The sequence below is a fragment of the Ovis canadensis genome, chromosome 17 (assembly GCF_042477335.2).
Source record: "Ovis canadensis isolate MfBH-ARS-UI-01 breed Bighorn chromosome 17, ARS-UI_OviCan_v2, whole genome shotgun sequence".
Classification (NCBI taxonomy): Eukaryota; Metazoa; Chordata; class Mammalia; order Artiodactyla; family Bovidae; genus Ovis; species Ovis canadensis.
Window position 1 is genome coordinate 73268778 of NC_091261.1, and position 27113 is coordinate 73295890.

At 43.2% G+C, this 27113-nt stretch overlaps 3 protein-coding genes across 6 annotated transcripts in view; 2 read left to right on the forward strand and 1 right to left on the reverse strand.

Annotated features, from left to right (window-relative positions):
- The first annotated feature begins 59 nt into the window (after nt 1-59).
- On the forward strand, nt 60-2562 carry DYNLL1 (dynein light chain LC8-type 1). The gene is made up of 3 exons (XM_069558193.1): nt 60-231; nt 440-577; nt 2132-2562. The coding sequence occupies exons 2-3, from the start codon at nt 446-448 to the stop codon at nt 2267-2269; spliced, it is 270 nt and encodes an 89-aa protein (XP_069414294.1). The 5' UTR covers nt 60-231; nt 440-445; the 3' UTR covers nt 2270-2562.
- A 2565-nt stretch (nt 2563-5127) lies between these two features.
- Nucleotides 5128-19987, reverse strand: COQ5 (coenzyme Q5, methyltransferase). Of its 3 annotated transcripts, none has more exons than XM_069558189.1 (7): nt 19734-19987; nt 16676-16825; nt 13724-13945; nt 7814-7920; nt 6302-6390; nt 5615-5726; nt 5128-5530 (listed from the first exon to the last, which is right to left on the reverse strand). In XM_069558189.1, the coding sequence occupies exons 1-7, from the start codon at nt 19978-19980 to the stop codon at nt 5429-5431; spliced, it is 1029 nt and encodes a 342-aa protein (XP_069414290.1). In that variant the 5' UTR covers nt 19981-19987; the 3' UTR covers nt 5128-5428. The 3 variants fall into 3 exon arrangements, with proteins under 3 accessions (XP_069414290.1, XP_070145455.1, XP_069414292.1); XM_070289354.1 differs by having other exon boundaries at nt 19725-19975; XM_069558191.1 differs by having other exon boundaries at nt 19305-19963.
- A 6-nt stretch (nt 19988-19993) lies between these two features.
- Nucleotides 19994-27113, forward strand: part of RNF10 (ring finger protein 10) — a 38071-nt gene continuing 30951 nt past the window's right edge. For both annotated transcript variants that reach the window (XR_011250006.1, XM_069558188.1), the window contains exons 1-2: nt 19994-20187; nt 20772-23825. Coding sequence is in view for 1 of the 2 variants with exons in the window: in XM_069558188.1 (XP_069414289.1) it covers nt 23669-23825 (157 nt within the window). In the remaining variant the exon portion in view is untranslated. The remainder of the gene's footprint in view (nt 20188-20771; nt 23826-27113) is intronic.

Below are 27113 nucleotides of genomic sequence, written 5' to 3' on the forward strand. Positions count from 1 at the left end.
GCCTATGGGCCAATGGGAGAGTTCTAAGGGCTGCGTCAAGCCAATAGGGACGTTCGGTGGGGGGCGGGGTCGACGGGAGAAGGGCGGGGCTTAGGTACTAGGCGGCGGCGGCTGGCGTGGGGCTCCTTAGATGCGCCACGGCTTCGGTAGCGACCGCCTCTCTACACGGGTGTGAGCTTCGCCAGCCCCTCCCCCAGGAGACCGTTGCAGTCGGCGAGCCCTTGCTCCTTGGTGAGAAACTCAGGGGCTCCGCTCCTTAGCTTCGTCCCCTGCAGGACTTCTCCCGCCTTCTGTTCGCGCGGCTCGCGCTTCCTGAGAAGTGGGGTGGGGGGGGGTCGTCGTCCCGGGGTGGCGTGGGGCGGGCAGAGTGGACCGGGGAAACTGCGCCTGCAGCCCATACTCCCAACTCCTCATCCTTTGCCTCGGCCTCGCCCCTCAGGTAACCATGTGTGACCGAAAGGCCGTAATCAAGAATGCCGATATGTCGGAGGAGATGCAACAGGACTCGGTGGAGTGTGCTACTCAGGCATTGGAAAAGTATAATATAGAGAAGGACATTGCGGCCCATATCAAGAAGGTGAGGACGGGGCGCGGGCGGGGGCTCGGGCAGTTTGCGCGCTGTTGGGGCGAGTCACAACTTCCTTCTCCTCGATAATGCGTCCCCAGTGTGCTGGCAGAGATCCTTGTGGGCACGCAAGGTGGCGCGGTGTAGAGGTTTCCAGAAAAGGACGCAAATTAATTTTGCACTTATCTTGAAGATCGGCCCCTCAGCGCCCGAAGTTTGTTTTTTTTTTTTTTAAACCCAGCTCCACGGGGAAAGCGCCACCTAGCAACGGTTTCTAGGATCAGGGAGCAGCGGTTCCCCCTTCTGCATGATTGCTGCGCCCAGGATCCATCTGGGTGTTGGAGAGGGGGGAGCTGCGTGGGTGTTTCCAGCAGGGCCGGAGGGAGATCTTGCCAGCCTCCAGTGGGGAGTCAGTCGGCAGTTGAGGGAAAGTGGGTGGTGGTAGTTGGGGACTGGGTTGGGGGATTGGTAAATGGCAGTCTGTAGAAAGCTGGCAGGTCTGCCAACTTCTCGAGCTGTGTTTTCTAGAAGGGAAGGAAACTGGCAGCCTAAGTCGTGGGAGGGTTCCAGTCGAGAATGAGAAGATGAAAGATTTCAGATGGAACAGAAATACCTTTTCTGACAAAGGCAGCAACAGGAGTGCGTTTGTCTAGTCTATAAGAATGTTAGTCCCCTTAGTCTGAAAGACGTTCCCACTGTGTACAATACAGTAGTAGCCAAATTTCGCCTAACTGGCCCGAGACTCGTAATACTTTAATAGAGAAAGATTTCAGAGAATGACTACCTTTGGCCCCTACCTAGAGCTACCTAGTGATGAAATTAACGCAGGCATTCTAGTTCCTAGAGCTTCTAGGGGTGGAGAAAAATAGGGGAAGTTGTTAGTGCAATTTGGTAGCCTTGAGGACCAGGTGGTGGGGTAGATTGGTGCCATCAGGATAGATGGGGGAAGAAGGGTTGTTGACCGTAAAGATAAGATTTGCCCAGGTGGCTGTCAGGTTCTGCTTCCAGCTTTCTTTTTACGGGGACAGTGGAGCGCCAAGTGTCTTGTCCTTTAAATTTTGATCTCCAGTGGTTTAGCTGCTTACTGAGGCTCTGTTCTTTTGGAAACCTTTGTTTTCAGCAATACTAAAATGAGTTACAATGGCCGTATTTTGGGCTAAATACTATTCTCTTGGATTTGGGGGTACATGTCATACAGTAGGATAGCTTAGTTCTTTTAGAGATAAATACTAGAGGGTAAACTATAACTGATGTCACCTGCTGTCCCTGTATATTATAGAAGTTAGAAGGTGTAATTATCATGATAACAAAGCACTCTCAGAGGCTGCCCTTTCTGACTTTTACCTCCCCAGCCCCCATTCCCAGTTTAGCTCAGACTGCAAGTATGTTTGCATTAATGCACTATGTAGGCGATTTGGAGCTGGGGAACATTCTTTCATTTTAAGAATTTGCAGATGCCGAAGTTCCTCCTTTCTGCTCCTACAGGCTCTGTTTATCTAGGAGGCAAACTCTGACCTCAGGTTTAGCACTAAAATTCTGTGTTTTTTCTCCACCTCCTTCCCCCAGGAGTTTGACAAGAAGTACAACCCCACCTGGCACTGCATCGTGGGGAGGAACTTCGGTAGTTATGTGACACATGAAACCAAACACTTCATCTACTTCTACCTGGGCCAAGTGGCTATTCTCCTGTTCAAATCTGGTTAAAAGCATGGACTGTGCCACACACTCAGTGATCCATCCAAAAACAAGGACTGCAGCCTAAATTCCAAATACCAGAGACTGAAGTCTTCAGCCTTGCCTAAGGGAACACCTCCATCTTTGAACCTTTATTGTGTTTTGTACAGGGCATTCTCTGTACTAGTTTGTGGTTATAAAGCAATTAGTAAAACAGCTTACATTTGTATTTATTTTCTATTCCATACCTCTCTGCCCCATGTTTTTTCTCTTCAAAATCCATTCCTTTAAAGAAATAAATCTGTTGGAGAAGTGTGCGTTAATTACCGTTTGTTCAAATAATCTATTGAAGGTGGCCTATTACTTGATCTTGGGTAGGTTGGTGGGGGTGATTCTTTGAAGTTTCTGTGGGATGTAACAGACTAGCCTATTCAACACTCTTGAGTTTCATTCTTGCCCATCCTGCTCCTGTTGTGCATTGAAGAATACTACTCAGAAGTGCATGTTGAGAAATGCATGGCAGAGAAACCCTTGCTCCTAACCTGATAAATACATTCCTTAAGTGCTCCTTCTTGTGATACCTGCTATAGAATGTTCTAGGCCTTAGGCCTCAAGAGATGATGAATGTGTCGTAGAACTCCTTTTAGTTTTCTGTGGCTGTAAAATGGAAATAAGCTGGTGAGAAAGTTGGGCTAATGAGAAATTTGTTGGGCTCTAGACATTTACCCTCCCCTGCCTTGGCCAAAGTATACTCCAGAGATTAAAGGTGGTCTTAAAGGGAAAAAGCTTTTGAGCAGCAGTCCTCCATGTGATTCTAATAAAGTCTGCAGGAATTTAAACATAAGCCTGCTGTGCTGTGCTTTTAACTAGCTGTGTTCACATGTGAGTTGAAGCTTTCATTAAAAGGCCCAATTAAAGTTGTGGATAAGTAAAGTTTTCCTGCTATCAGTTTTAGGAAGACGGATCTCTGAATAAAAGCAAGTATAGCAGACAGCTTTTGTAGATAAAGGAAATGATGCAGAGGCTCAAACAACCCACACCATCTTGGGAAGCTGCAAGGAAGGTTTTTAGTTTCCCTTTGTTTTCAGTGTTTACATGAGGTAAAGCTCCTTTGTTTTAGAACTTGCAGCCAGGCTACAGCTACACTGAGGAAGTGATAGATCTGAATTGATCAATGACTCCATCTTAAGAGTGGTATTAAGTCTGTAACATCTTTGGAGACTTTTTCTTGATGAGAACTTGGGGTTTTAGAAGTTCTGATGAAGCTGAACAATGTTAGGACTGGGAAAGTTTCAGAGAAAGCAAAAAATTGTTTTAGGGTAATTAAAATGGAAGAAGAGTTTTTCCTGCTTTCTGCAGGAAAAGGATAAGGAGGTACTGTGGAACAGGGGGCTGCAATTGGGGTGATTTGGGTTTGGATTTATATGAACAGACTGAAAAGATTCCTGTAATTCATCTAGCTCCTTTCCCACTTTTGTGATCTGGCTCTATTTGTTTGAAACCCGACAGGAATTTGGCCTCCAAAGCTGCATCAATCTTGTCGATTTTAGCTCTTCTTAGAAGTAGTCCAGCAAAGAGCCTAAAGCTGCTTTCAGGCCATAAACAGCTGGACAGTGGGAGTTCTAATTTGACCTGGCCCACATCACCAGAAAGTGACAGCTTTTAACTTTTTATTTCTTAGAATCACTGCCACTGAGATAGGACTGGGTTGATCGCCTATGAAGATTTTTCAGTGCCTGATCCTTGTTAATTTCAAAGGCTCCAACTGGCTGAAAACAAAATCTAAGCTGAAAGTTTTTCTAAGGTTTAGCATTGTATCAAAAGTTCTTAGGTGCTGTTCTTTGAGACACTTGTATATAGAGAGCTGTATCTGGAAGCTTTTCAATGACAGGGCAAGATCCTGTGAGTGAGGGTACATAAATGACCCCTTCTGTGCTGGGGCGAGAGGTAGCACATCTGAAGACATTTCAAATAGCCTTGAACTGAAGTCTCTGCAGGACCTCTCTGGTGGCTCAGGAGTAAAGAATCTGCCTGCCAATGCAGGAGATGTGGGTTCGATCCTTGCATCGGGAATATTCCTTGGAGAAGGAAATGGCAACCCACCCCAGTATTCTTGCCTGGGAAATCCCATGGACAGAGGAGCCTGGTGGGCTACAGTCCACGGGGTCGCAAAGAGTTGGACATAACTTTAGTGATTCAGCAAAAATAGCAAGGTCTCTGCAATTAAACTGCCAGCAACTCCCAGGTTGATTTCTGTAATTTCTTACCAGCCCTTCTCCCACCCCTAGCCCCCTGCAAAAAAGAAAACCCTTAAATTTCATCCATTCTGAAAATATTTATGGTTTGATTTTAACATCAAACAGTGGACTATATTAAGCTCTGCCTAGCTCTGCTGTGTACTGGAGGGGGCTTGGCTAGATACCAAACTTTTTTTTTCAGCTATAAGATCCTTTCTTCAAATGTATTCTGACAAGCTCTCAATTTTTTAGATGTGAAAACAGAAGTCTGCTGGTACATTTATTCTTTCAACAAGGATTTATCAAGTTGTTTTCTTCATGACTAGAACTGAGGACCCAGTACTGGCTTTTGGTGGAAGAGTACTGAATGAATGATGAAGAAAGTGTATTTCTTTCACCTCCCTCAAGGAGAAACTGACAAAATCCATGAAAATTGTAAACTCACTTAGTGTTTCAGTTGCACAGTTTTAGTTGTGATCCTTAGCCCTATACTTTGGGCCTTGGCTTTTGGCCCCAGACTTAGCCCTAGGCTGAAAGGTGAACTTGGGTATAGCTAGCAAGTTTTCTGGTTCAAATCATCATTGGATTCAAATGATTCATTATCCCTCTGGAAGGCAGCACTGGCAGAGAAGCTACAAATACACTTCAAAATTGAGTTTTAGTGCTGGTTTTACCTTAACCACGTACTGCACAGCCAAGAAACAATAGGACTTAAGCAAAAATACAGACAAATAACTCTGGGAGAAGGCCTGAAGTAGCCCCTAAGGAAAGCTGCAGTCAAGTGACAGGAACTTGGTTCTTTCACTTTGAGATTGGTCGTGTCAGAATATGGGTCCAAGGCATACAACCTCAAGCAGAGATGTCCTGCTGCTGGTCACACTAACTGGATTATCCTCCAGCTCCAGACTTCTGACAGGATGTGACTCGTTCATGCTTCAGAATCTTAAAGGAGTTACAGTTTGAAACCAGAGTGAATGGCTACAATGCCTGATGTGAGATTTTCATAAGTCACCTTCTGAAAACCTGCATCTTCTATCATCTCCTTGAATTCTTCCTAAAACACAAAGAAAGATACAGCAGAAATTGCCTGGATTTCAACTGTGGGGCCTTAGGTTGTAAGCTACAGCGTTTTTTGTACCTGAGATGGGAACTGTCGGATACTCTCTACAAGGTATTGGTAGGACTTCCAATCTCCTGCAATGACTTCTCCCAGGACAGGAATGACCTGGAAGCTATATACATCATAGAGCCTAAACAAAAAGGCAAAAGATTAAGATTAGAACGTGACTGTTAATAAGCAAGAAGGTCTAAGCCTGGGATTATAAACTCAAAAATGCCTATAGGGGTCAAGCAAGTACCTGAAATAAGTGACCCAGTTGAGGGTGTGGTGACAGGCACAATTAGGAAGGTCCAGAAAAGTGGGGAAGGGGCAGTTACTACCCAGCTCTGATTATTGCCATGTGGGAATATGGGCTTAACCAGGGTTGCCATATTTCTGATTTCTCAAGTCAAGTTGGAAATCCAAATTTTTATGTAAAATTTCTCAATTTTAAAATATAGACATCTCAGTCAATTTTCTAAAATAACCATGAGCCAAACAAAATATATATGCAGGCCCACCTGAGTCTCTGGTTAGTGGTTTGAGACTCTTCTGGTCTAGGTGTTTTCATTCAGAACTGGCTGACCACAGAGGTGGCACTGTCCCTCACCAGGGACTCAGGGACTCTGAGGTTCCTGCTTAAAGCTACTGGCTATTTTCTATCCATTTGGGGATGGGAAACCCTTGGCTGGATGGTGAAAATCAAGCCCTGTTAACAATACCAACCTGGATAGGAGGGGATTGTTTACTTGGCTGAACTCCAGACAGAGAAATCTTCCTCCTGGTTTCAGGACCCGATGGGCTTCCTGTAGTGCCTGAGCAAGACAAGAACAATAGGACACACCCCTCAGCAACCCTCACTCATCTCTGGAAGGCTGAGGCGGCACTAGCTTCTGTGGGCATTATAAAGCGTGTTTCCCACAGATCCCGTGTTCAATCTCAGTTGGGAAGCCGTAACAGCAGAACAAACCCACAGTCTCCTAAATCTTTTAGCCATTCCACTGCCCATGACTAGAGAAGGTTACCTGGAGTAATCTAAGCTGAGCCATACTGGGGCAGGGAAATTTTTGAATTACTTCTCAGAATCATGATGGCTATCCCTCTTTGATCCAGCAATTTTCCTTCAAAGAGTCTATTTTACAGAAATGCTTCTACTGTGGAAATGACGTGGGGTTACTCATTACAGCACGATTTGAACAGCATAAGAGCAGAGCATCTTAATCATCAATGAGACTGGTTATATTAGGGAATATATATACAAACGGAATCTATGCAGCTATTTAAAAAAGGAAGAGCCAGAGTTCTTTATGTGCTGACATGGAGAAGTCTGCAGATATATATATATATATATATTTTTTTTTTTTCCAGGTATATTTTTAAGGGAAAAAAAGCAATGGGCAAAATGTTTCATATGCTAACATTTTTATTAAAAAAAGAAAGGAAATGAATATGCTTAATATGCCCAAGACATCTTTGCAAAGATATGCCACTAAGAAATTGGTGACCACAGAGGGAAGGGGCACTGAATGGTTAGCACACAAGGATGAAGATTTTTTAGTGATATATCCCTTTTGTGCTGCTTGAGCTTTGAATTTATTAAAATTTATTTTTAATTTAAAAAGAATAATAAACTGGCTATAGACACAGGAATAAAATGAAATTAAAATACACCATAAACAACATCCCACCCAAAGCAGGCAACCAGGCAACTGGAGTCCACGTTACAGAAATGAAACTCAGGGCCTCGCCTGTCATCTTCAAATGTTTGGACAGAATGTTCAAGTAGAAATAAAAGAAGAGCTGCATCAAATTAAGGGCTGAACATTCCCTTCTTCCAACAGAGGATCCATGAATCTGGCCACCTTCTGCCAAAATAGGGGCTGAGTGCCTTTTCCTGTGTCAGCCTTGGGAATTGCTCTGATCTGCAAACTCTGAGTCAGGAGGCTTCATGGGGAGGGAGGAAGCAGATGACATGAGAGAGCAAGACTGACAGGCTCGAAGATATGAATACCAACTCAAGCAACAAAGGCTTCTATGGGGATCTGCTCTGTGGTTTTGTTTTTTTTAATTTTGTGAGCAGGAAAATTGGCAATTTAAAGGATTAAGACCTCTCAGCCTGAAACATTCAACTCAGGAGCTCGGCTCGGAGAAGAATCTCTCCCTTTCCTCATTCACTATGGAGACACCCCTAGAGAGCTAATATCCTGGGTCATACCAGCAGATGCGGCCATTGGTTACCTGATCAATGTGTGTGACGTTCCGGATCCCAAAGGCAATTGTGTAAACATCAAACTTGTCATCATCGAAGGGCAGTTCTTCCGCATCTCCCAATATCCAGGCAAGTCCTGAAAGAGAAAAGCAGTTCTGGCTTCAGCCTGGACTGCTGTCTCCTCTGCACCCAGGGAACTGTCAAACCTGGGAAGGGGGTTGTGGGAACCCCTGAATTTGTAGTCAGCTGGACAGAAGTATGGGTACCCTGAACACCCTGTTTGTGGCTGTCTTGTGAACTGGGGGCCGTCTTGTGGCAATAAGCCCTTAAACCCGTGGAATCGAACTCTGGTAATTAGTGTTAGAACTGAATTGAATTGTTGGACAGCTGGCTGGCGCTGGAGAATTGGAGAACTGTATGGTTCTGGGGGAACATCACACGTGCGGTATCTGAAGCGGTGTCAGAAAACACACACCTGCCTTCTCCAGTGGATTCCTGGCCACCGTCTTCAGCGTGTCCTTCAGTCCTGAGAACTTGAAGTTTCTGGTGTCCTTGAAGTTTAGAAGACAGTTTCCCCCAAGGTTCTCAGAGTAGACACTGGCTACTTAGTTATGCCTTACTCTTAAGCAATTTTTATCCAACCAGGTGTAAAGCACTGTGGTTACGAGCCCAGGTCCTGCTGTTGCCTGGGTTCTAATGCCAGCTTCCCCAATTATTAGCTATATGACCTTTTTTTAAAATCAAGCTTTTGAATAGAGTTATTTTCTATTTTTGGCTGTGCTGGGTCTTCGTTGCTGTGAGGGCTTTTCTCTGGTTTCAGAGAGCAGGGGCTACTCTCTAGTTGTGGTGCACAGGCTTCGCATTGTGGTGGCTTCTCTTGTTGCGGAGCGCAAACTCCAGGCTCCTGGGCTTCAGTAGTTGCAGTGCATGGTTTCAGTGGCTGCAGCTCCTGGGCTTTAGAGCACAGGCTCAGCAGTTACGGAGCGTGGGCTTAGCTGCTTCGTGGCCTGTGGGATCTTCCCATACCCAGATCAAACCCGTGTCTTCTGCAGTGGTAGGCAGATTCTTTACCACTGAGCCACCAGGGAGGCCCCTGGCTATATGATTTTGGATAAACTACGTTGCCTCAGTTTCCTCATGTGTAAAGTGGAGTCAATAATAGTACCTATTTCAGATAGTCATTAGAATTTATTCTAAGTACATAATTTAGCATAGTTCTATTGGTTCTACTGGACTCACAGAGAAGCAAAGTGTCTTGACCCCAAGTCTGGTCATGAATTCGAAAACATCCAAGGGAGCTGCCTATCAGGGTGGCTATATCCCCTGAGAATCCTGATTCAGCTTCAATATTATTTGACATGCAGTGACTCAGACACGAAGTATGATTCAGTAGGGAGGCTACATCAGTTCAGTTCAGTTCAGTTGCTCAGTCATGTCCGACTCTTTGCGACCCCATGAATTGCAGCGCCAGGCCTCCCTGTACATCACCAACTCCCGGTTTACCCAAACTCATGTCCATCGAGTCGGTGATGCCATCCAGCCATCTCATCCTCTGTCATCCCCTTCTCCTCCTGCTCCCAATCCCTCCCAGCATCAGGGTCTTTTCCAATGAGTCAACTCTTCACATGAGGTGGCCAAAGTACTGGAGTTTCAGCTTTAGCATCAATCCTTCCGGTGAATACCCAGGACTGATCTCCTTTAGGATGGGCTGGTTGGATCTTCTTGCAGTCCAAGGGGCTCTCAAGAGTCTTCTCCAACACCACAGTTCAAAAACATCAATTCTTCGGTGCTCAGCCTTCTTCACAGTCCAACTCTCACATCCATACATGACCACTGGAAAAACCATAGCCTTGACTAGATGGACCTTTGTTGGCAAAGTAATGTCTCTGCTTTTGAATATGCTATCTAGGTTGGTCATAACTTTTCTTCCAAGGAGTAAGTGTCTTTTAATTTCATGGCTGCAGTCACCATCTGCAGTGATTTTGGAGCCCCCAAAATAAAGTTTGACACTGTTTCCACTGTTTTCCCATCTATTTCCCATGAAGTGATGGGACCAGATGCCATGATCCTAATTTTCTGAATGTTGAGCTTTAAGCCAACATTTTCACTCTCCTCTTTCACTTTCATCAAGAGGCTTTTTAGTTCCTCTTCACTTTCTGCCATAAGGGTGGTGTCATCTGCATATCTGAGGTTATTGATATTTCTCCCGGTGATCTTGATTCCAGCTTGTGCTTCTTTCAGCCCAGCGTTTCTCATGATGTACTCTGCATATAAGTTAAATAGGCAGGGTGACAATATACAGCCTTGATGTATTCCTTTTCCTATTTGGAACCAGTCTGTTATTCCATGCCCAGTTCTAACTGTTGCTTCCTGACCTGCATACAGGTTTCTCAAGCGGCAGGTCAGGTGGTCTGGTATTCCCATCTCTTTCAGAATTTTCCACAGTTTATTGTGATCCACACAGTCAAAGGCTTTGGCATAGTCAATAAAGCAGAAATAGATGTTTTTCTGGAACTCTCTTGCTTTTTCCGTGATCCAGTGGATATTGGCAATTTGATCTCTGGTTCTTCTGCCTTTTCTAAAACCAGCTTGAACATCTGGAAGTTCACAGTTCATGTATTGCTGAAGCCTGGCTTGGAGAATTTTGAGCATTACTTTACTAGCGTGCGAGATGAGTACAATTGTGTGGTAGTTTGAGCATTCTTTGGCATTACCTTTCTTTGGGATTGGAATGAAAACTGACCTTTTCCAGTCCTGCAGCCATTGCTGAGTTTTCCAAATTTGCTGGCATATTGAGTATAGCACTTTCACAGCATCATCTTTCAGGATTTGAAATAGCTCCACTGGAATTCCATCACCTCCACTGGCTTTGTTTCATAGTGATGCTTCCTAAGGCCCACTTGACTTCATATTCCAGGATGTCTGGCTCTAGGTGAGTGATCACACTACCGTGATTATCTGGGTCATGAAGATCTTTTTTGTACAGTTCTTCTGTGTATTCTTGACACCTCTTCTTAATAGCTTCTGCTTCTGTTAGGTCCATACCATTTCTGTCCTTTATTGAGCCCATCTTTGCATGAAATGTTCCCTTGGTATCTCTAATATTCTTGAAGAGATCTCTAGTCTTTCCTATTCTGTTGTTTTCCTCTATTTCTTTGCATTGATCTCTGAGGAAGGCTTTCTTATCTCTTCTTACTATTCTTTGGAACTCTGCATTCAGATAATTATATCTTTCCTTTTCTCCTTTGCTTTTCGCTTCTCTTCTTTTCACAGCTATTTGTAAGGCCTCCTCAGACTTCATAGGAGGCTTCATAGAGGAAGGTAAATGTAAATAATCTTCCTATGAGGCACACTAACAGTATTTAACAAGAGCCTTAGCAATGAGCATGCCCTTTAACATAGCCATTTGTTTTTTCGGAGGAAGACATTAACAACATTATCATCAAAGCTACTGCTTACTAAGCCCACGATGACGATGACGAGGTCTATGTAATCACTTTACATACATTAGCTTCTACAGGCCCTCTGCAGTGAGAATGTAGAGTCCTAACCACTGGACCACTGGAATTCCCAGGAATTTTTCTTTTTAAGACTTTTTTTTTTAATGTGGACCATTTCTAAAGTCTTTATTGAATTTGGTTACAATATTGGTTCTGTTTTATGCTTTGGTTTTTTTGACTGTGAGGGGTATGAGGGAATCTTAGCTCCCTGACCATGGATCGAACTCCTACCTCGTGCATTGGAAGGCAGTGTGTTAACCCTGGACTACCAGGGCAGTCTCCAGAAGTTTTTAATAACATGGAAAAATTTGTTTAATTCAGCATGATACAACGCTGAATTAAACAAAGCAGAATACTAAATTGTATCTCCAAGATGTTGCCAATATTATAAAAAGGAAATGATTAGGAAAAAGCTAGGGAGCAAATATACTAAAATACTGAAGGTCATCTCTGGATGCTGGAACTATGGTTAATATTAACCTCTTCATAATGTAATTTTTCAAATGTTTGATTTCTAACATCCCAAATTTTCCCAAATATATCACTTTTATAACCCATCAAATCTTTTTAAGGGTTCTGCCCTCCAAGCTTCTACTTTGGGAGGAAGTGCTACATGTAAATAAAACACATAATAGTGCTACGCACAAAAATGCCTTTATACATTAACTTTTATAATTATTAAATCATTTCTAGGATCCTTCTACTTAGTTTCAACTTTATTTTGGCATGATATGTGTTGTAAAGGCATTATTATTGGAGACTGGTACCTGGTAACTCAGCTGGTAAAGAATCTGCCTGCAATGCAGGAGAGCCTGGTTCAATTCCTGGGTCGGGAAGATCCCCTGGAGAAGGGAAAGGCTACCTACTCCAGTATTCTGGCCTGGAGAATTCCAAGGACTCCATGGGGTTGCAAAGAGTTGGATATGACTGAGCGACTTTCCTTTCACTTTCAAAGCAAGAAGGAAAAATAAAACCAAACTCTGCAGCACCTAATGATTCCTACAACAGGCGGATCTGTCTTGGCTGTTAGGAGAGCCTGAAAGGCAAGCTATGCTATGGCAGAGATGATTCTAGAAGTGGAACGTTACCCATCATTCCCATCTTTGTTCTCCACTCTTCGTAGCTGGGCGCCAGAGAGAAGGGAAACACGTTTCTCAGTAGGAGTAAGAACACAGTGCCTTTGTCTAGAAACACTAGTGACTGTTGGCCTTCTGATCAGTGTTGATGGTTAACAAAAGAGCCCTTCATCTGGGGGGCCAAGTGGGCTGCAGTTCGTCTAGGCAGCTCGTTCTGGGGGTGGAAGTAGGAGCAGGAAGAATTAAGCTAAAATAACCGTAGACACTCGTGGTAGGGAGGTGGTGGGGGAGGAGAGAAGTGCTGATGTTGACCCGAGGGGCGTGGGTTTTTTGTTGGGTGCCACTGCCTCTCACCGGGGCTGCCTGCAGTGCTCCACCAGTGTGGAATAGGGCAGTACAGTGGCTCTGAAAAGCTGGGCAAACATGCTGCAGCTGCCAGATCAGTACATCTACTGAGGCAAAACACTGGGGCAAAAGTATTTCAAAATATTGAAAGAGAAAGCCACATGTAAAACGTGTATCTTTAAGCTAGAGCAGAAACTGTCCATTTGGGAGCTGCAGCAGCTGCCTGGAGATACCCAGTCACTTTCCCCTTGGCTGAACAGCAGACTGTGCGAGGGAAGTTTGAAGAGTACCATTTATGGGTGATTCTTCAACTGCATCAGCTGCGCCCTCTGAGAAACCCATGCTGAAATAGAGGTAGGAGGGCAGTTTCATTTTCTGGGAGGTGGGGGGTTGGTGGTTGGGGGTAAGGGGAGACATCCAGAATAAAAATAAAAAGAAGAGGAAGCAAGGATGTGTGGGAAGAGCCATGAGACCTTGATGCAGACCTGAGAAAGCCCCAGCCAACCCAACAGGGGGTTCTGGAACAAAGACTGCCTGTGAAGAGAGCCCCATGTGGCATATGTTCAGGCCCGGGAGCCCCATGGATCCTTGGTCATTGGCTGGGTGCCACCAGGTTGGAAAGCTGAGGCAGAGCTTAGTTTTGGGAGGGGGATGAAATGGCTCAAGAATTGGGGTCATCAGAGAGCTGCTGGGAATTGAAAACCAAACTTCTGTCTCAGGGTCCAAGAGCTGAGACCCAAAGAGTCAGTCCACATTTCGGCTCTGCCGTGTAAACTGTGTGACTTGAATAAGATACTTAACCTCTTTGGGTCTGGGTTGTCTCCCCTGTGACTTGAGGCTGATAACTGGTTGCTGAAATAACATATGCAATAGTACACATGCTGGGCTCGGCCCCACAAATTATCTTCCACTCCTATGTATCTATAAGTTTTTGAAATCTGGAAGAGAAAGCACTTCAGCATTGTACACGTTCCATCTTACAAACATCTCCTCCAGGTCCACTTTCTGCAGGACTTACCAGCTTTGTATCCTTGAGCATGGGCTTTCTGTTTTCCAATCTTTAGCATCTCCTTGTTGATGTCACAGACCATGACACGAGAACCACCCAAGGAATCCTCTTCATTCTGGTACTTTCTGGCAATTTCTTCCCAGGATAAATTTTGTTGGGCCCTTAACTGCCTCTTCTGCTTTCTCTGATGCTGCGCCTGAACATAATTAAGGAACCGGAATGCAATGTCACCTGTGGGAAGCCAACAGGAGGAAAGATCAAACACAAACACAACTGCAGCATTTCTTAAACCCAACAGGAGCAGCAAAGGTACAGGGGCTGAGGAGTGTATGAAAACTGAAAGGCTGTACTCATTTCAATAGTTCATTTTTTTTAACAGCAATTTTTTAACTGCTAAGATTCTTTAAATAAAAAACCTTTAAAAACTGTATATGTAATGCATGGACACATTCTTACTCTAAAAGGCTCAATACTTAAATATATAGACTAAAACATGAAAGTTGCCATATCCACAACTCTCCAGAAATAACAAGTGGGAAGAGCTGAGTGTACCGCTTCCTAGTCGTTTTCTAATAATTTTTGTGACGGTAACATGAAGGTACACTCACAAGCAACAACAACTCACTGCCCCACCACTTCCCATAACCAGCTCAGTTCCCCACAGACCATCTTTCCCAATCCCTTTAGCGGTTTCTTCTGTTGGTTACAGCTATTTCTTCCCTCAAAAAATTTATAGAGCTATCCTGCCCCCATCTCTGCTTGCCTCTGTCCTCTCAATATATTTATATCACTTTTAATAGTTCCTCACAGATAGCTGTGTAACCTAGAGTAATAAACTAATCTAGATTTTCTTTTTTTTAATTTTAATTTTTTAATTAGGAGTACAGTTGATTTACAATGTTTCAGGTATATAGCAAGACCACTCAGTTACACATATATTTTCATTTTCCGAGTCTTTTCCATTATGGCTTATTACAAGATATTGACTATAGTTCCTTGTGCTATATAGAAGGTCCTTGTTGCTTATTTTATATGTAGAGGAATATATCTGTTAATCCCATTCCAAGTTTATCCCTCTCACCTTGTTTTATTATTCCATCAACTATAGATAGTATCTTTTGATTCCTTTCAACCTTCCATTATATATATATATGTGTGTGTGTGTGTATATATATATGTATGTGTGTATGTATATGTTCTGTCAAGCCTGATAACATTGTATTTGTTCTATAGCTCTATGTTTTCTGTGCTTTGTTGATGGTTTGAGTTTAAAAGCAGAAAGTCAAGTGTTTACATTATTGTGACCACGTCGTAAATATTGTTTAGGCAAAGCCAGTGCTTTCAGGATCATATTTCCCTTTTTATAATGCTGTTTCCTTGTCTTTGTTTTCTTCTTACACTGTTTGTAAGAAATACAGCCTTAGGTTTTCCATTTTCTCCATCCAATTAGGTATTCTTCAGTCACTTTCCTATAAATTTAAATATAATTATATGTACTCACATGAAACAACTTAAAAACATAAATGAAGGTTATATTATATCCAGTGTATATAACTTTTCTTTTTTTTCCCATTTAATATGTCCTTGATACTGTTCTATCAGTATTCATAGGCTTTTCTCATTCTTTTAAATAGCTACCTAATATTAATATTTTATAGTATTGATATATCTTAAAGTCATTTCTTCGCTGAGGTAGAAATAGGTTACTTCCGACTTTTCACTGTTACTAAAAATTATGCAGTGTGAGCATATTTGTTACTGTATGTTTTAAATGTCTTTTTAAATATATTGGCTTACTTTTTAATTGCATTTTCTAAATGGGCAGTTGTTGGCATGTGGTAATGTTACTGGCTGGGGTGCACTGGAGATGGTGGCAGCTCTGACTGAAACTTTTCTGTAGCTATATCTCTGTGCAAGTTTGTTTTCTTTTTTCAGATTAAATGTCTAGAATTGGAATTGTGGGGCCCTAGACTAAAAAGCATTTTAGATTTTGATAGATTCTGCTAATGTCCTCTACCTCACTGCCCTCTGTGCTTCCTTTTAGGAAGAGGATCACACCAGCAAAGCCAAACATAAACATGAACATTATTCTATTGCAGTTTATTATTACACATTATTCTATTAGTATCGATTATTATATTATATGACATTTTTCTCTCCAAATGCCTAGTGTGCACCAAGAAACAAAGGACCATGCATAAAAAGAGGCTTTTTTTCCCCAATAAAAGAGCTTTTGATATCTGATATGATAGTAGATTAGGCAGAAAAGGCTGCCTTGAAAACTTAGATGATAAAAGCCCCTCCCTTCCTCAGCAAAGAAAGAGGGCAAGTGGGCTAAAGGTTAAACAGAAAGCAAAAATAGTTGTTTAGATGGGGAAAGGACACTGGAGGAAAAAAATTGGTCAGTTTACTTTGTAATCCTCTGAATTTTAGAAAAATGACAGGCACAAAGTTGATATTCTGTGTTTTTGATTGGCATTCAGTAGGGCTTCCTGGTGGCTTAGTGGTAAAGAATCCACCTGCCAGCAGACAAGAGTTCACTCCCTGATCCCGGAAGATCCCACATGCTGTGGAGCAACTAAGCCACAACTATTGAGCCCACGCTGTAGAGCCAGGGAGCCGCAACTGCTGAGCCCACATGCTATAACTACTGAAGTCTGTGCACCCTGGAGCTTGTGCTCTGCAACAAGAGAAGCCACCACAGTGAGAAGTCCATGCCCACAACTAGAGAATAGCCCCTGCTCGCTACAATTAAAAAAAAGCCTGAGCTTCAGGGAAGACCCAGCACAACTTAAATAAATAAAACTAAAAAAAGAAAAAAGTAAATCTTTCTGAGAAGTGTATTGATTTTCAATCACCATGTTCAGCCTTATGGAAGGTGAGCTAGCTCATTACAACAAGAGAAACTAGTTTTTATAAAAGGAGCTCAGTGTTACCCAAGGAGACCAAACTGGACATTACCTGTGCCTCCAGCAACATCCAACAGCTGGGTGCCAGGAAACGGGCGCATCTTCCAGAGCAGCAAATCCTTCCAAACACGATGGATACCAAGACTCATCATATCATTCATCACATCATACTTCTTGGCCACACTTTCAAACACCTGATAGACTTGACATGAGAGAAATACAACATGACTGGGCTACTAATATTAACCTGGAAAAGTCCTAAATGTAAGAAAGTTCCCCGTTCCCCCCATAAAATTAACTATCTGCAAGGTGGAGCCAAGACATAATGCTTGATGCCCAAATCTGCACGTTAACGATTTTAAAGAAAGGCTAAACTAGGGACTTCCCTGGTGGTCTAGTGGCTAGGACTCCACACTCCCAATGCAGGGCACCCTTGTTTGATCCATGATTGGGGAACTACATCCCACATGCCACAACTAAGAGTTTGCATACTACAAGGAAGACGGAAGATCCTGCCTGCCGCAACTAAGACCCAGGGTATCCAAATAAATAAAGAATTTAAAAAGGCTTAAATTGCTTCAAGTAAGAAATAAGTCAACCTCTTTTCTGTTATCTTAGCTTCACATAGGACCATTACCTTGCAGTAATGCCATGCACATACTTAGTAGTAAATCACTTTCTTTTTTGGCCACACTACATGGCTTGCGGGATCTTAGTTCCCTAACCAAGGATGAGACTCAAGCTGAGTCCTAACCACTGGACCGCCAGGGAGTTCCCTGATTTCCATTTCTTAGAGAAAGGGGTGGGGGGATTGGAGTTTTTCTAAAAGTATCATCATTAAAGACAACAAAATCCATTAGAAAGACATGAAAAATGGATGGGAAGACCTCAGCTCATCTCTGCCTGTGTCACTGAGAAAAACCTCAGGTTCAACTTGGTGGGCAGATGAATGGTAGGATGTGAGTCAGGGCCAAGTTGAATTGTAGAGGGTTCTCGTGACTCCACAGGACCAAGGAAGAATGTGGAATATGGACTGGCTGAAGAGTTAAGGAATTTACTATCTAAGATGCTTCAAAGCACAGGCTACATTTAACTTCTTTGCATCTCCATTTCTGTTCATGAGATAACAATATCAGTGCGAGCCTCCTACCTACCTGCCAAAAGGACTGAATCAGGTAAAGAAGGGGAGATATGTTGAGTTCCTCAGATGAAATGTGCTGCTAAGGCCCAAAACATTACTGTCCTCTGCTGAAATCAGCAGACAATAGAGCCCTCCTCCTTCCACTCAATCTTGAATATCTATTCTCAACCCTGGGATCCTATAAGCTTGCTCTTTGCTTTTGAACATCTGGGATATTTAGAGGGATATTGAGGCTCAACTCACTGAGTATAAGCCCTTCTTGCTTTATGTGGTTCTAATATGTAAGAATTTCGGTTATTGTGGTTTAGTTCAATAACACCAGTCCTCTAGCAACATCATTCAATACAATGGTATATTAACTGTGAGTAACTGCATAAAGTACAAATCTTGCTAGTAGTCCTTCAGTCCATAAATCATCCATAAATAAGAGATATGCATCACAATCAGAAACCAATTATGTCACTTCTGTCACAGTTGTAGGGGGTTGGTCACTATACATCCCTTATTCACGTGCAGACAGCAAAGCATGTAGCTGTGTTGCCTTCTGATCTCAGCTGGGAATCTCTGTGGCATTTTGCAAACTAAATAACAGAAAGAGGAAGCTGGACTACAAAAATGAAAGTGCAACAAAATAATGAAAAGGGATAACCTTAGAGGTGAAACTTGAACAGAACGTCAATAGAATCATAGGAGACACATGACCACGGGGATGTTGATACTGCCGCCCCCGACATTTTGGAATTGCAGCCACAGGAGCTTTGGGAAGATGAACTTATGGAGTTTACTATCATTTTACCTGGCTCCACTTACTTCACCCCACAACCAGCTATCAAGCTCCTAATGTGCATCAAATGCTGAGAACACAGTTATGAATGAGTCTTAACTTTCTGGGGATTCACAATGAAATGTGTTAATTTAAATTTGATATTCAAGGAATTATAGTAGAGCTCTGTATTTAGTAAGGTTGAGGTGAAAGGTAATACAATATACTAGCCTATACGAGGATAAAAAATTCCATTGTAGGCTCTTTTTCTTATTTCCTGGGTGACTACAGGCCAAGTTAAGGAACCTCTCAGAGCCTCACCTTATCTATCTGTAATGTGACCATAATACCTTTCTCATTACAAATGGTACAGCTGGAATTTTAAAACAGGTCTTTTCCTAAGTCTTATGCTGAAAACCAAGAAAGTGCTGAACAATATCTAACACTTATTGAGCAATTATGAAGTGCCAGGCGTTATTCAAAATTCCTTAGTGTATGAAGTAATGTAATCTTCACAAGAACTCTATGAAAGAAATTACTATCTTCCCTACCTGGCAAATTTGGAAGCTGAGGCACATATTAATAGAAAATAGTCTCCTTCTTTCTTTCTATAAAGACGGCATGTCCCTTTAGCAAGAGATTAACAATATGGGCTCAGTAGTCAGACCGAACTAGGTTGGAATAGTAGTGCCACCACTTACTACGTTAAACTGGGCAAGGTTTTGCTTAACCTTTGTCTCTATTTCCTCATGAGTAAGATGGAATAAAAATACTCACCATCAGGAAGTTGAAATGAGAATTGTAAATAATGTCTGCACATCATAAATGCTCAATTGATCGGGTTCTGTGATAATTACTTGAAAAGAGGAGGCTCTAAGTTTGGCAGAGACAGACTAAGGGTACTCCTTGGAGGTCAGGACTGCACAAGTTAATGCATCAGAGGCGCGTGCGTGCGCGCTAAGTGGCTTGAAGCAGTCGTGTCCGCCTGCCAGGCTCTTCTGCCCACGGGGATTCTCCAGACAATAATACTGGAGTGGGTTGCCCTGCTCTCCTCCAGGGGATCTTCCCGACCCAGTGGATTCTTTACCACTAGCGCCACCTGGGAAGCCCTTCAGCGGAGCTCACAGTACGGTAAATCAACCCTTGGTTTCGGCAGAAGAAACTAGACGGTCAGATCCTCCCCATTCACCCTCTCACCCCTTTCACCTTTGCCCCCCTTCTCCTCTTCCGACACAGTCTCAAATCCAAAGTGCGTTTCGGTTGCCTCCTTCTCTTGGGACAAGAGCCGTGCACCCAGGGGGCCCCTGGGCCAGGAGCTACGAAGCCCGGGGACCCTGTAGCCCGACACTGCCCGCGACCACCCACGGCCGCAGAAGCTCCATAGAGCCCAGCTTCTGGGGGCTGCCATCTTGACAGTCGGGTGACCGCTGTCAGACAGGACGCAGCGTTGCATCACGGCTGACGGCGGCCGACCGGAGACATTATTAGCTGAACGCGTCTTGAAACCTGATGTTAAGTAGCTCTGCAGGATCTCTGGGATCCTGAGGCTGTTTCGTCTTTGAGTACGCGAAATCCCTTTCTCTCCGTCTTCAAATTAAATATAGAATTCACAAGGAATCAACGGACCTTAGGGAGAGCCCCCAGTCACTCCAGATGCCAGGTCTCTGAATCCTGCCAATCTGTAGTGTGTGTTAGTGTCGTGTTCGACTCTGCGATCCCACGGACTGTAGTCCGCCAGGCTCCTCTGTCTATGGAATTCTCTAGGCGAGAATACTGGGTAGCCATTCCCTTCTCCAGGGGATTTTCCCACGCCAGGGATCATACCCCCATCTCTTACATGTCCGGATCGAATCCGCGTCTCTTGCGTCTCCTGTATTACAGACGGATTCTTTACCATCTGAGCCATCAAGGAATCTCTAATCGGTAGTACTAACTCCGGAGATACCAGGTAGCTCCCTTTTTCCGGTGCGGAAGAGGGCAAAAGGAGCTTTTGAATCAGTAAATGATACTGAGAATGGATTCTAGGAATCTTTTTGATCGAAATTCTCTGGTGATTTGTATGAAGGGGATGTGCAGAATAATCTTGAGAAATTTATGCTATATTACTCTGAATGATAGACATAGGAAAGACAGTTCTCTGGTCTTTCCATCTTATGAACCTAGGAAGTTCACAAATGGGAAGGAAAGCTCTGGTATGTATTTAACGTACTTTTATTTATTTACTTTTTTGGCTACGCCCTGCAGCACGCAGGATCTTAGTTCCTGGACCTGGGATCCAATCTGTGCCACCTGCAATGGAAGCTGGATTCTTAACCACTGGACCACCAGGGAAGTCCTTCTGGTATCCATCTATTTAGTAAGTCACAATTAAGCACCATTCAGCCTGTCTCCTACTATTACAAAACTACATTTCTAGCTCCAGCTTGCACAGAATGAGTGCTTTACTTTAACCTCAGACTTTCCCATTATTTTCTATGGAAAGGGTAATGTAGACCATCTTGCGGAAAAGAGGATGGAGGTGGTGAGTTTTATTTGGATTTCTGTGTGTTTTTGCTTTACTTCTCTGTAAATATATGTTTCCTGTAAATGAGAAACATAGGAGAATGAGAAACTTTCTCACAAGGAGAAAGTGCCAAGGCCTCTGAGAAACTACTTTGAAAGTGAAAAATCTTTTCTTGGCTTAATGTAGCCTAACAGATGGACACCTACTGCTTTATTTGGGAAGAACTGCACAGGGCTTTCTCTCTTTTTCTAACTTTTAAGAGTGATAGAAGAAAGAAATGATTTACCCAGGTCATCAGAGTTCCCACAATTTTGTTAAAGGAGATAAAAAATCACCTAGGAATCTTAGTGTATCTTCCAAATCTGGTCATACATAAAAATGGACTTTTAGGATTTTCTAGACTTAATTTGATGTATTATGTAGCCATTCTCTCATTTCAGTATGATTTGTGGGGGAAAAAACTGGAAAAGAAAGATAAGGGCTGGTGGAGGGCATTTAAGAAATGTTAGAAAATATGAAATTAGTATCTAGTTTCTTTTATCCCAGCTAAAACTGTTAAGTTCAAGAAATTGACTTCTATATACTTATTAATGTTTTGTCTAACATATGATGATTAAAAAGAAACCCCAAAGGGCCTAATTAGGAGATGTCTAGGATTTTGTCTGTTTATTAATTTGTTCATGTATGACTGCTGAAATTCCACTCATCTTTCTATGCTCAGCTCAACTAACATCACCTCTGGGGAAGTCCTCCTTTACTCCTCCTAACTTTTTGTACTTCTCTCCTTCAGGCCTCTCCTCTGGACAGCATTTTGTGTTAACTTTATTATAGTCCTTATCACATTCTCCCATTAGTGTAATTTGGAATTCTTTGTTCTCAGCACAGCGCCTGGCATATAATAGGTTTCAAACTAGCTAAGGTTAACCTTATTTACTGTTATAAGAATTATTTATCTTTTTCACAGTGTTTTCCTGTGATCCTTTGAATCTCAAACTGCTATGGTTGGAAGGAATCATTTATAATGTTTCAAAGTATGGATGGGTGTCATATAATTTCTAAAATACCTATATCATTTTCTAAGTCTCAGTGTCCTTATCTGTAAAAGGGAGAATTGCTTATCTTACAGGTAGTTGAGAACATCATTTATTAGCTGTGTGATCCCATTTCCTCATCTTTGAGTTATTGTGAGGAAAGATGTGATACTTCATATAAACTGCACAGAGCAGTGTCTGCTAATAAGAAGCACTCAGTAATAACTATTAGGGCTTCTCTGGTGGCTCAGGTGGTAAAGTGTCTGCCTGCAATGAGGGAGACCCGGTTTCAATCCCTGGGTTAGGAAGATCCCCAGAGAAGGGAATGGCAACCCAACTCCAGTACCCTTGCCTGGAAAATCCCATGGACAGAGGAGCTTGGTAGGCTACAGTCCATGGAGTCCCAAAGAGTTGGATAACTATTATTATTAACGACAAAATTAAATATTAACAATGATTTATATTAATAAGTGACAATAAAATGAAGTAATAGTATGAGGAAGGGATATTAAATGTAAAGTATTGTCATTATTGTCACTATTATCATTATTATTAGGAGATTGAATAAGAGCCATAAATAAATTGATATTAATATTAGAATAAGGACTATAAAATAATGAGTCAGTAAAGGAATTCCACAGGTAGTCCGATGTTTGGATGCTTTATTATAAGGACTAATGCTGAAGCTGAAGCTCCAATACTTTGGCCACCTGATGCAAAGAACTGACTCATTAGAAAAGACCCTGATGTTGGAAAAGATTGAAGGCAGGAGGAGAAGGGGACGACAGAGGGTGAGATGGTTGGATGGCATCACCGACTTGACGGACATGAGTTTGAGCAAGCTCCGGGAGTTGGTGATGGACAGGAAAGCCTGGCGTGCTGCAGCCCATGGGGTCGCAGAGTCGGACACGACTGAGCGACTGAACTGAACTGATTAGTAGTTTATATTATTATTACGTGCATTAGTGTAATAAGACTAAAACCTGGACTTCAAGTCCAATCACTCTAAGCTCTCTCACACTTTGAGAAAGGAAGAAGGAAAAAAAAAAAAAATCACTGGACCCGGATGTACACAGAAAACTACATCTCCCAGCATGCTTCACTCTCACACCTCCACTATATATATAGTCCATCCGGGTTCTTCGAGATGCTGTTTGGCGACTCGTCGCCATTCCCGGAGCAGCTCGGCCTCGGCCCAGAGGCGAGTGTCGGTAGCTGTGTCGGAGACATCTGTCCCCGACACCAAGACAGCCAGCCCTCTCCGCTGCCCCGCGGCGGGAGAGCGTGTCCGGCCGGCCGGCGGGGCTCGCGCACCCTCCCTCTTCGCCTCCCCTTCCCCCGCAGCCTCCGCCCCGCCAGGCCCGGCCCGGACCTCCGAGCCCCGGCCTCCTCCTCCTTCTTGGTCCCCGCCGCCGTTGGGCTCAACAGCCCCTCCAGCCGCTTCTCCTTCCAGTTTGAGAAGCCGAGAAAGGAAACAGGGAAAAATGTCGCCATGAAGACCGAGAACCGCTGCCGCCGCCGACCCCCGCCGGCCCCGAACGCCATGAGCCTGGGTCCTCGCCGCGCCCGCTCCGCTCCGACCGCCGCCGCCGCCAAGGCCCCTGTTGATGCCGCAGAGCTCTCCCAGCGCCGCCGCCACCGCCTCCGACATGGACAAGAACAGCGGCTCCAGCAGCTCCTCCGCCTCTTCGGGCAGCAGCAAAGGGCAACAGCCGCCTCGCTCCGCCTCGGCGGGGCCGGCCGGCGAGTCTAAACCCAAGAGCGGTAAGGGCGGGTTCCCAAGGCGGTGGGCGGGGGGCGACTGCCGCTAATACTGGGGTGGGGGTGCGGAATCTTTCCTCGGTTGTCTGCTGGGTCACCCAGGGACAGGCTCCGCTTTTTACTATTCTGGTCTCTTTTCCATGGTTTCCATTACTTCCAGTTAACATTTAATGAGAACTGCCTGGTTTACATAAATCCTTGCATTAAAGTTGGAAACACCTCGGGGATGTAGTTACTGTTTCTGTTCCCATTTTGCGTATGAGTGAACTGAGGTTCAGAAAAGGTCAGGTTACCCAGCTAATCTGTACAGCCAGGCCCGAAGACCGGTTTGTCTGACGCATCAGTGTACAACTCCTAAAACCACCCAGTTGATCTACCCTTTAATGTTAAGTTAGCATTGGATAGTATTCAAGTATAAACAGAGGAGGCTGGCCTAAATATTTGTTAAACTCAGGTTTTCATGTTGAATAACGACCCCAGATTCCGCTCAGAAGAAGAGGACTCATCTTGGAATGGCTTTGTTTAGTATGGAGTAGGAGGTAAGAGTACAGGCTCTGGATTCAGTCTTTTTAGGCTTAGACCTTGAATGAATGTCTCAGTTTTCTTACGTGTAAGTTGGAGATGGTGAGAAAATAAATTAGCCAGCAAATGAACTAACTGATGGCTCAGGGGAGTACCTGATGCGTGGTATGCACCAAATGTGCATGGACACAACCTGTTAGGCTAGAGTTGTGTCCTTTTAGGGGAAATATTTTGTCATTTCTGTAACCATGTCTCTCAATACTGAATTTCGATCATCATGATCGTTATAGCTACCATTGCTTACCTTATGCCAAGTGCTGGACTAGGCTTTTACTTGTTTTTCTCCAGTACTCCAGTCACTAACCTGTCCATCAGGGTGGAATTGTTCACATCTAAAGAAGGAAAAAGGTGAGAGGCCAGGAGTTGGCAGAGTCTGGAGTTGAATATTCTCTGCCTTACTTCAAAGGCAGAGACACTTGTCTCTGCTTTTTTGTATTTCTGATTATATTAGCAGTAATAGGAAAATTTTTCCGTGGGAATAGGGGGGATGTGTGGCAGAGAGGGGAACATTTGGAGCCCTAAAATGTGGAACTCCAGTTGTTTAAAGTGTAAAAAGATTAAGAAAAAACTCAGAAACCACATAAACAGCCGTAATGCTGACTTTGGTTCAGAGTTAATCCACTCGGTAGAGCAAACTTGTTTACCTGGTATGTTGAGGGTTTGTAGAGCTTGCTTTTGGAACTCAGGTAGAAACCAGTTGTCTGGTTAAGAAATGAATGCTTTTAATATCTTAAGCAGAGATTAGTGTAGACTCTCAGGCCACATCAGGCAGTATTATGGAGACTACGTTTGGAATTTTGCACATGTGTAGGTTTATCACAGATCCCCCAAGATCTAGAGATTCGCCAGTCCTCTTGGCCCATGTTGGAGCTGGTTTAGAGTGAATGGTCTGTCTATTTTTCAGTGTAGTTGACAAATTACTTTTGCATTCTGTTCTTAGATGTTAAAGATTCTGGTTCTATAGCTATCTGAATTCTCAACTAATTTTTCGGGGGGCTCCTGTTTAAGCCACTAATATACGGTCATGAGTCAGTTGCAATAAATGCCTGAAGTTGTTCAGTTCAATAAATAAATGCCTGAAGTTGTTCAGTGAGGCAGCAGGTGAAAGTGTGCCAAAACCTAGACAAAGTAAATTGGAGAAGGAAATGGCAACCCCCTCCAGTAGTCCCCTTGCCTGGAAAATCCTGTGGACAGAGGAGCCTGGTAGGCTACAGTCCATGGGGTCGCAAAGAGTCAAACAGGACTGAGCGACTTCCCTTTCAGACAAAATAGCAACAAAAAACTGAGGCATGTAAGGCATTTCCCTCATGTGATCTCTGACTTTGTGACTGTGTTGACTAGTCCAACTGTCGTTAACCAATAGGATAATGACAATTTTGTTGTGGTTTGACCAAAGCAGGTATTTGTCAGACTTGTACAGAGTAAATATAAGTTGTTGGGTTCATTCTGACTAAAGTGAATTTTTTTTTTAACAAATACATAAAGAGACTTCCCTGACTGTCCAGTGGTTAAGACACTGCTTCAGTTGCAGGGGCACGGATTTGATCCCTGGTCTGGGAACTAAGATCCTGCATGCTGTGTGGCACAGCCAAAAATAAAAAAACTGCCCCCCCCCCAAAAAAAAATACTCTATAAAATGCTCTTAAAACACTATTCAGGTTATTATTTGAAAGCTTCTGAGGAAGGAAGTAGAAACTCAGTTCAAGGAGTTCTTTGCTGGGTTTTATGCAATACACAGGTGTCCCCCTGTAGCATTAGTTTTTGTTTAATGTGTTTATGAGAGAGCTTGAATGTTTGCCATTGCTATTGCCTACTTTTCTGACTATTATTTATTAATATATTCCCTTAGCAAAAAGGAAGGATAGGTCTGTAGCTAAATAGAATTCTTCATAGCATATTCTGCCTTAAGAACATTGCAGCGAAGACCAGTGCTACCACAGCAGATACCACTCAGAGCCTCTTACTCAGTGACTTCTAGGTGGCCACTCTAACAAAACACTAGATTCAAATTCAGCATAATTCCGTAAAAGGTTTTCTGTAGGATTTCAAAAGCTGATTCAACACTTGATGTACTTTATTCAGCTGGAAATTGTTGAAAGGAACTCTTGAGTTTGAGTACTAGGTTGAAGGAAGAAAAGGGAAAGGTGAAAAGACATAACTTGTCTTTCTGTCACTAAAGTAACAAGAACAAGTTTTTCCGTTTTTAACTATTTAATTCCCTTTTCCGCTTCCCTTTCCCTGCTTGCCATGAGAAGAAAAAAAAAACTTTGGTTTCTAGTCTCTAAACCATGCCTGTCATAAATGGTTATTTGCTTCCTAGTTACATGATTAATATACTTGAGGTTTTGTTCCAGTGATTGGCTTAAGTTTGTCCTTCATGTACACAGGAAATAAGTCAGTTTGGCTACCAGGATTTACTTGATCTTTCTGGCCAGATTGGCGTACCAGTTTCTTTGCTTTGATTAATTGCTTCAAACAGTCACATAATACTTCTTTTCTTGGCTCTCTTCCTACAGTTTTGTTCCAGTAGGGTTAAGAATGTAGTTCTAAGAATGTTCAACAGTGAATATCCCAGTAATGTGGCCCAGACGAGAGAGGTGGGTTAGAGTTTGGGGAAGGTTGTTTAGAAAGAGCAAAGAAAGCAAAAAAAAGGCAAGAGAGAGACCTGGCTCTCTATGGGCAAACGATGGACCCTGGCCCAGAGCCAGG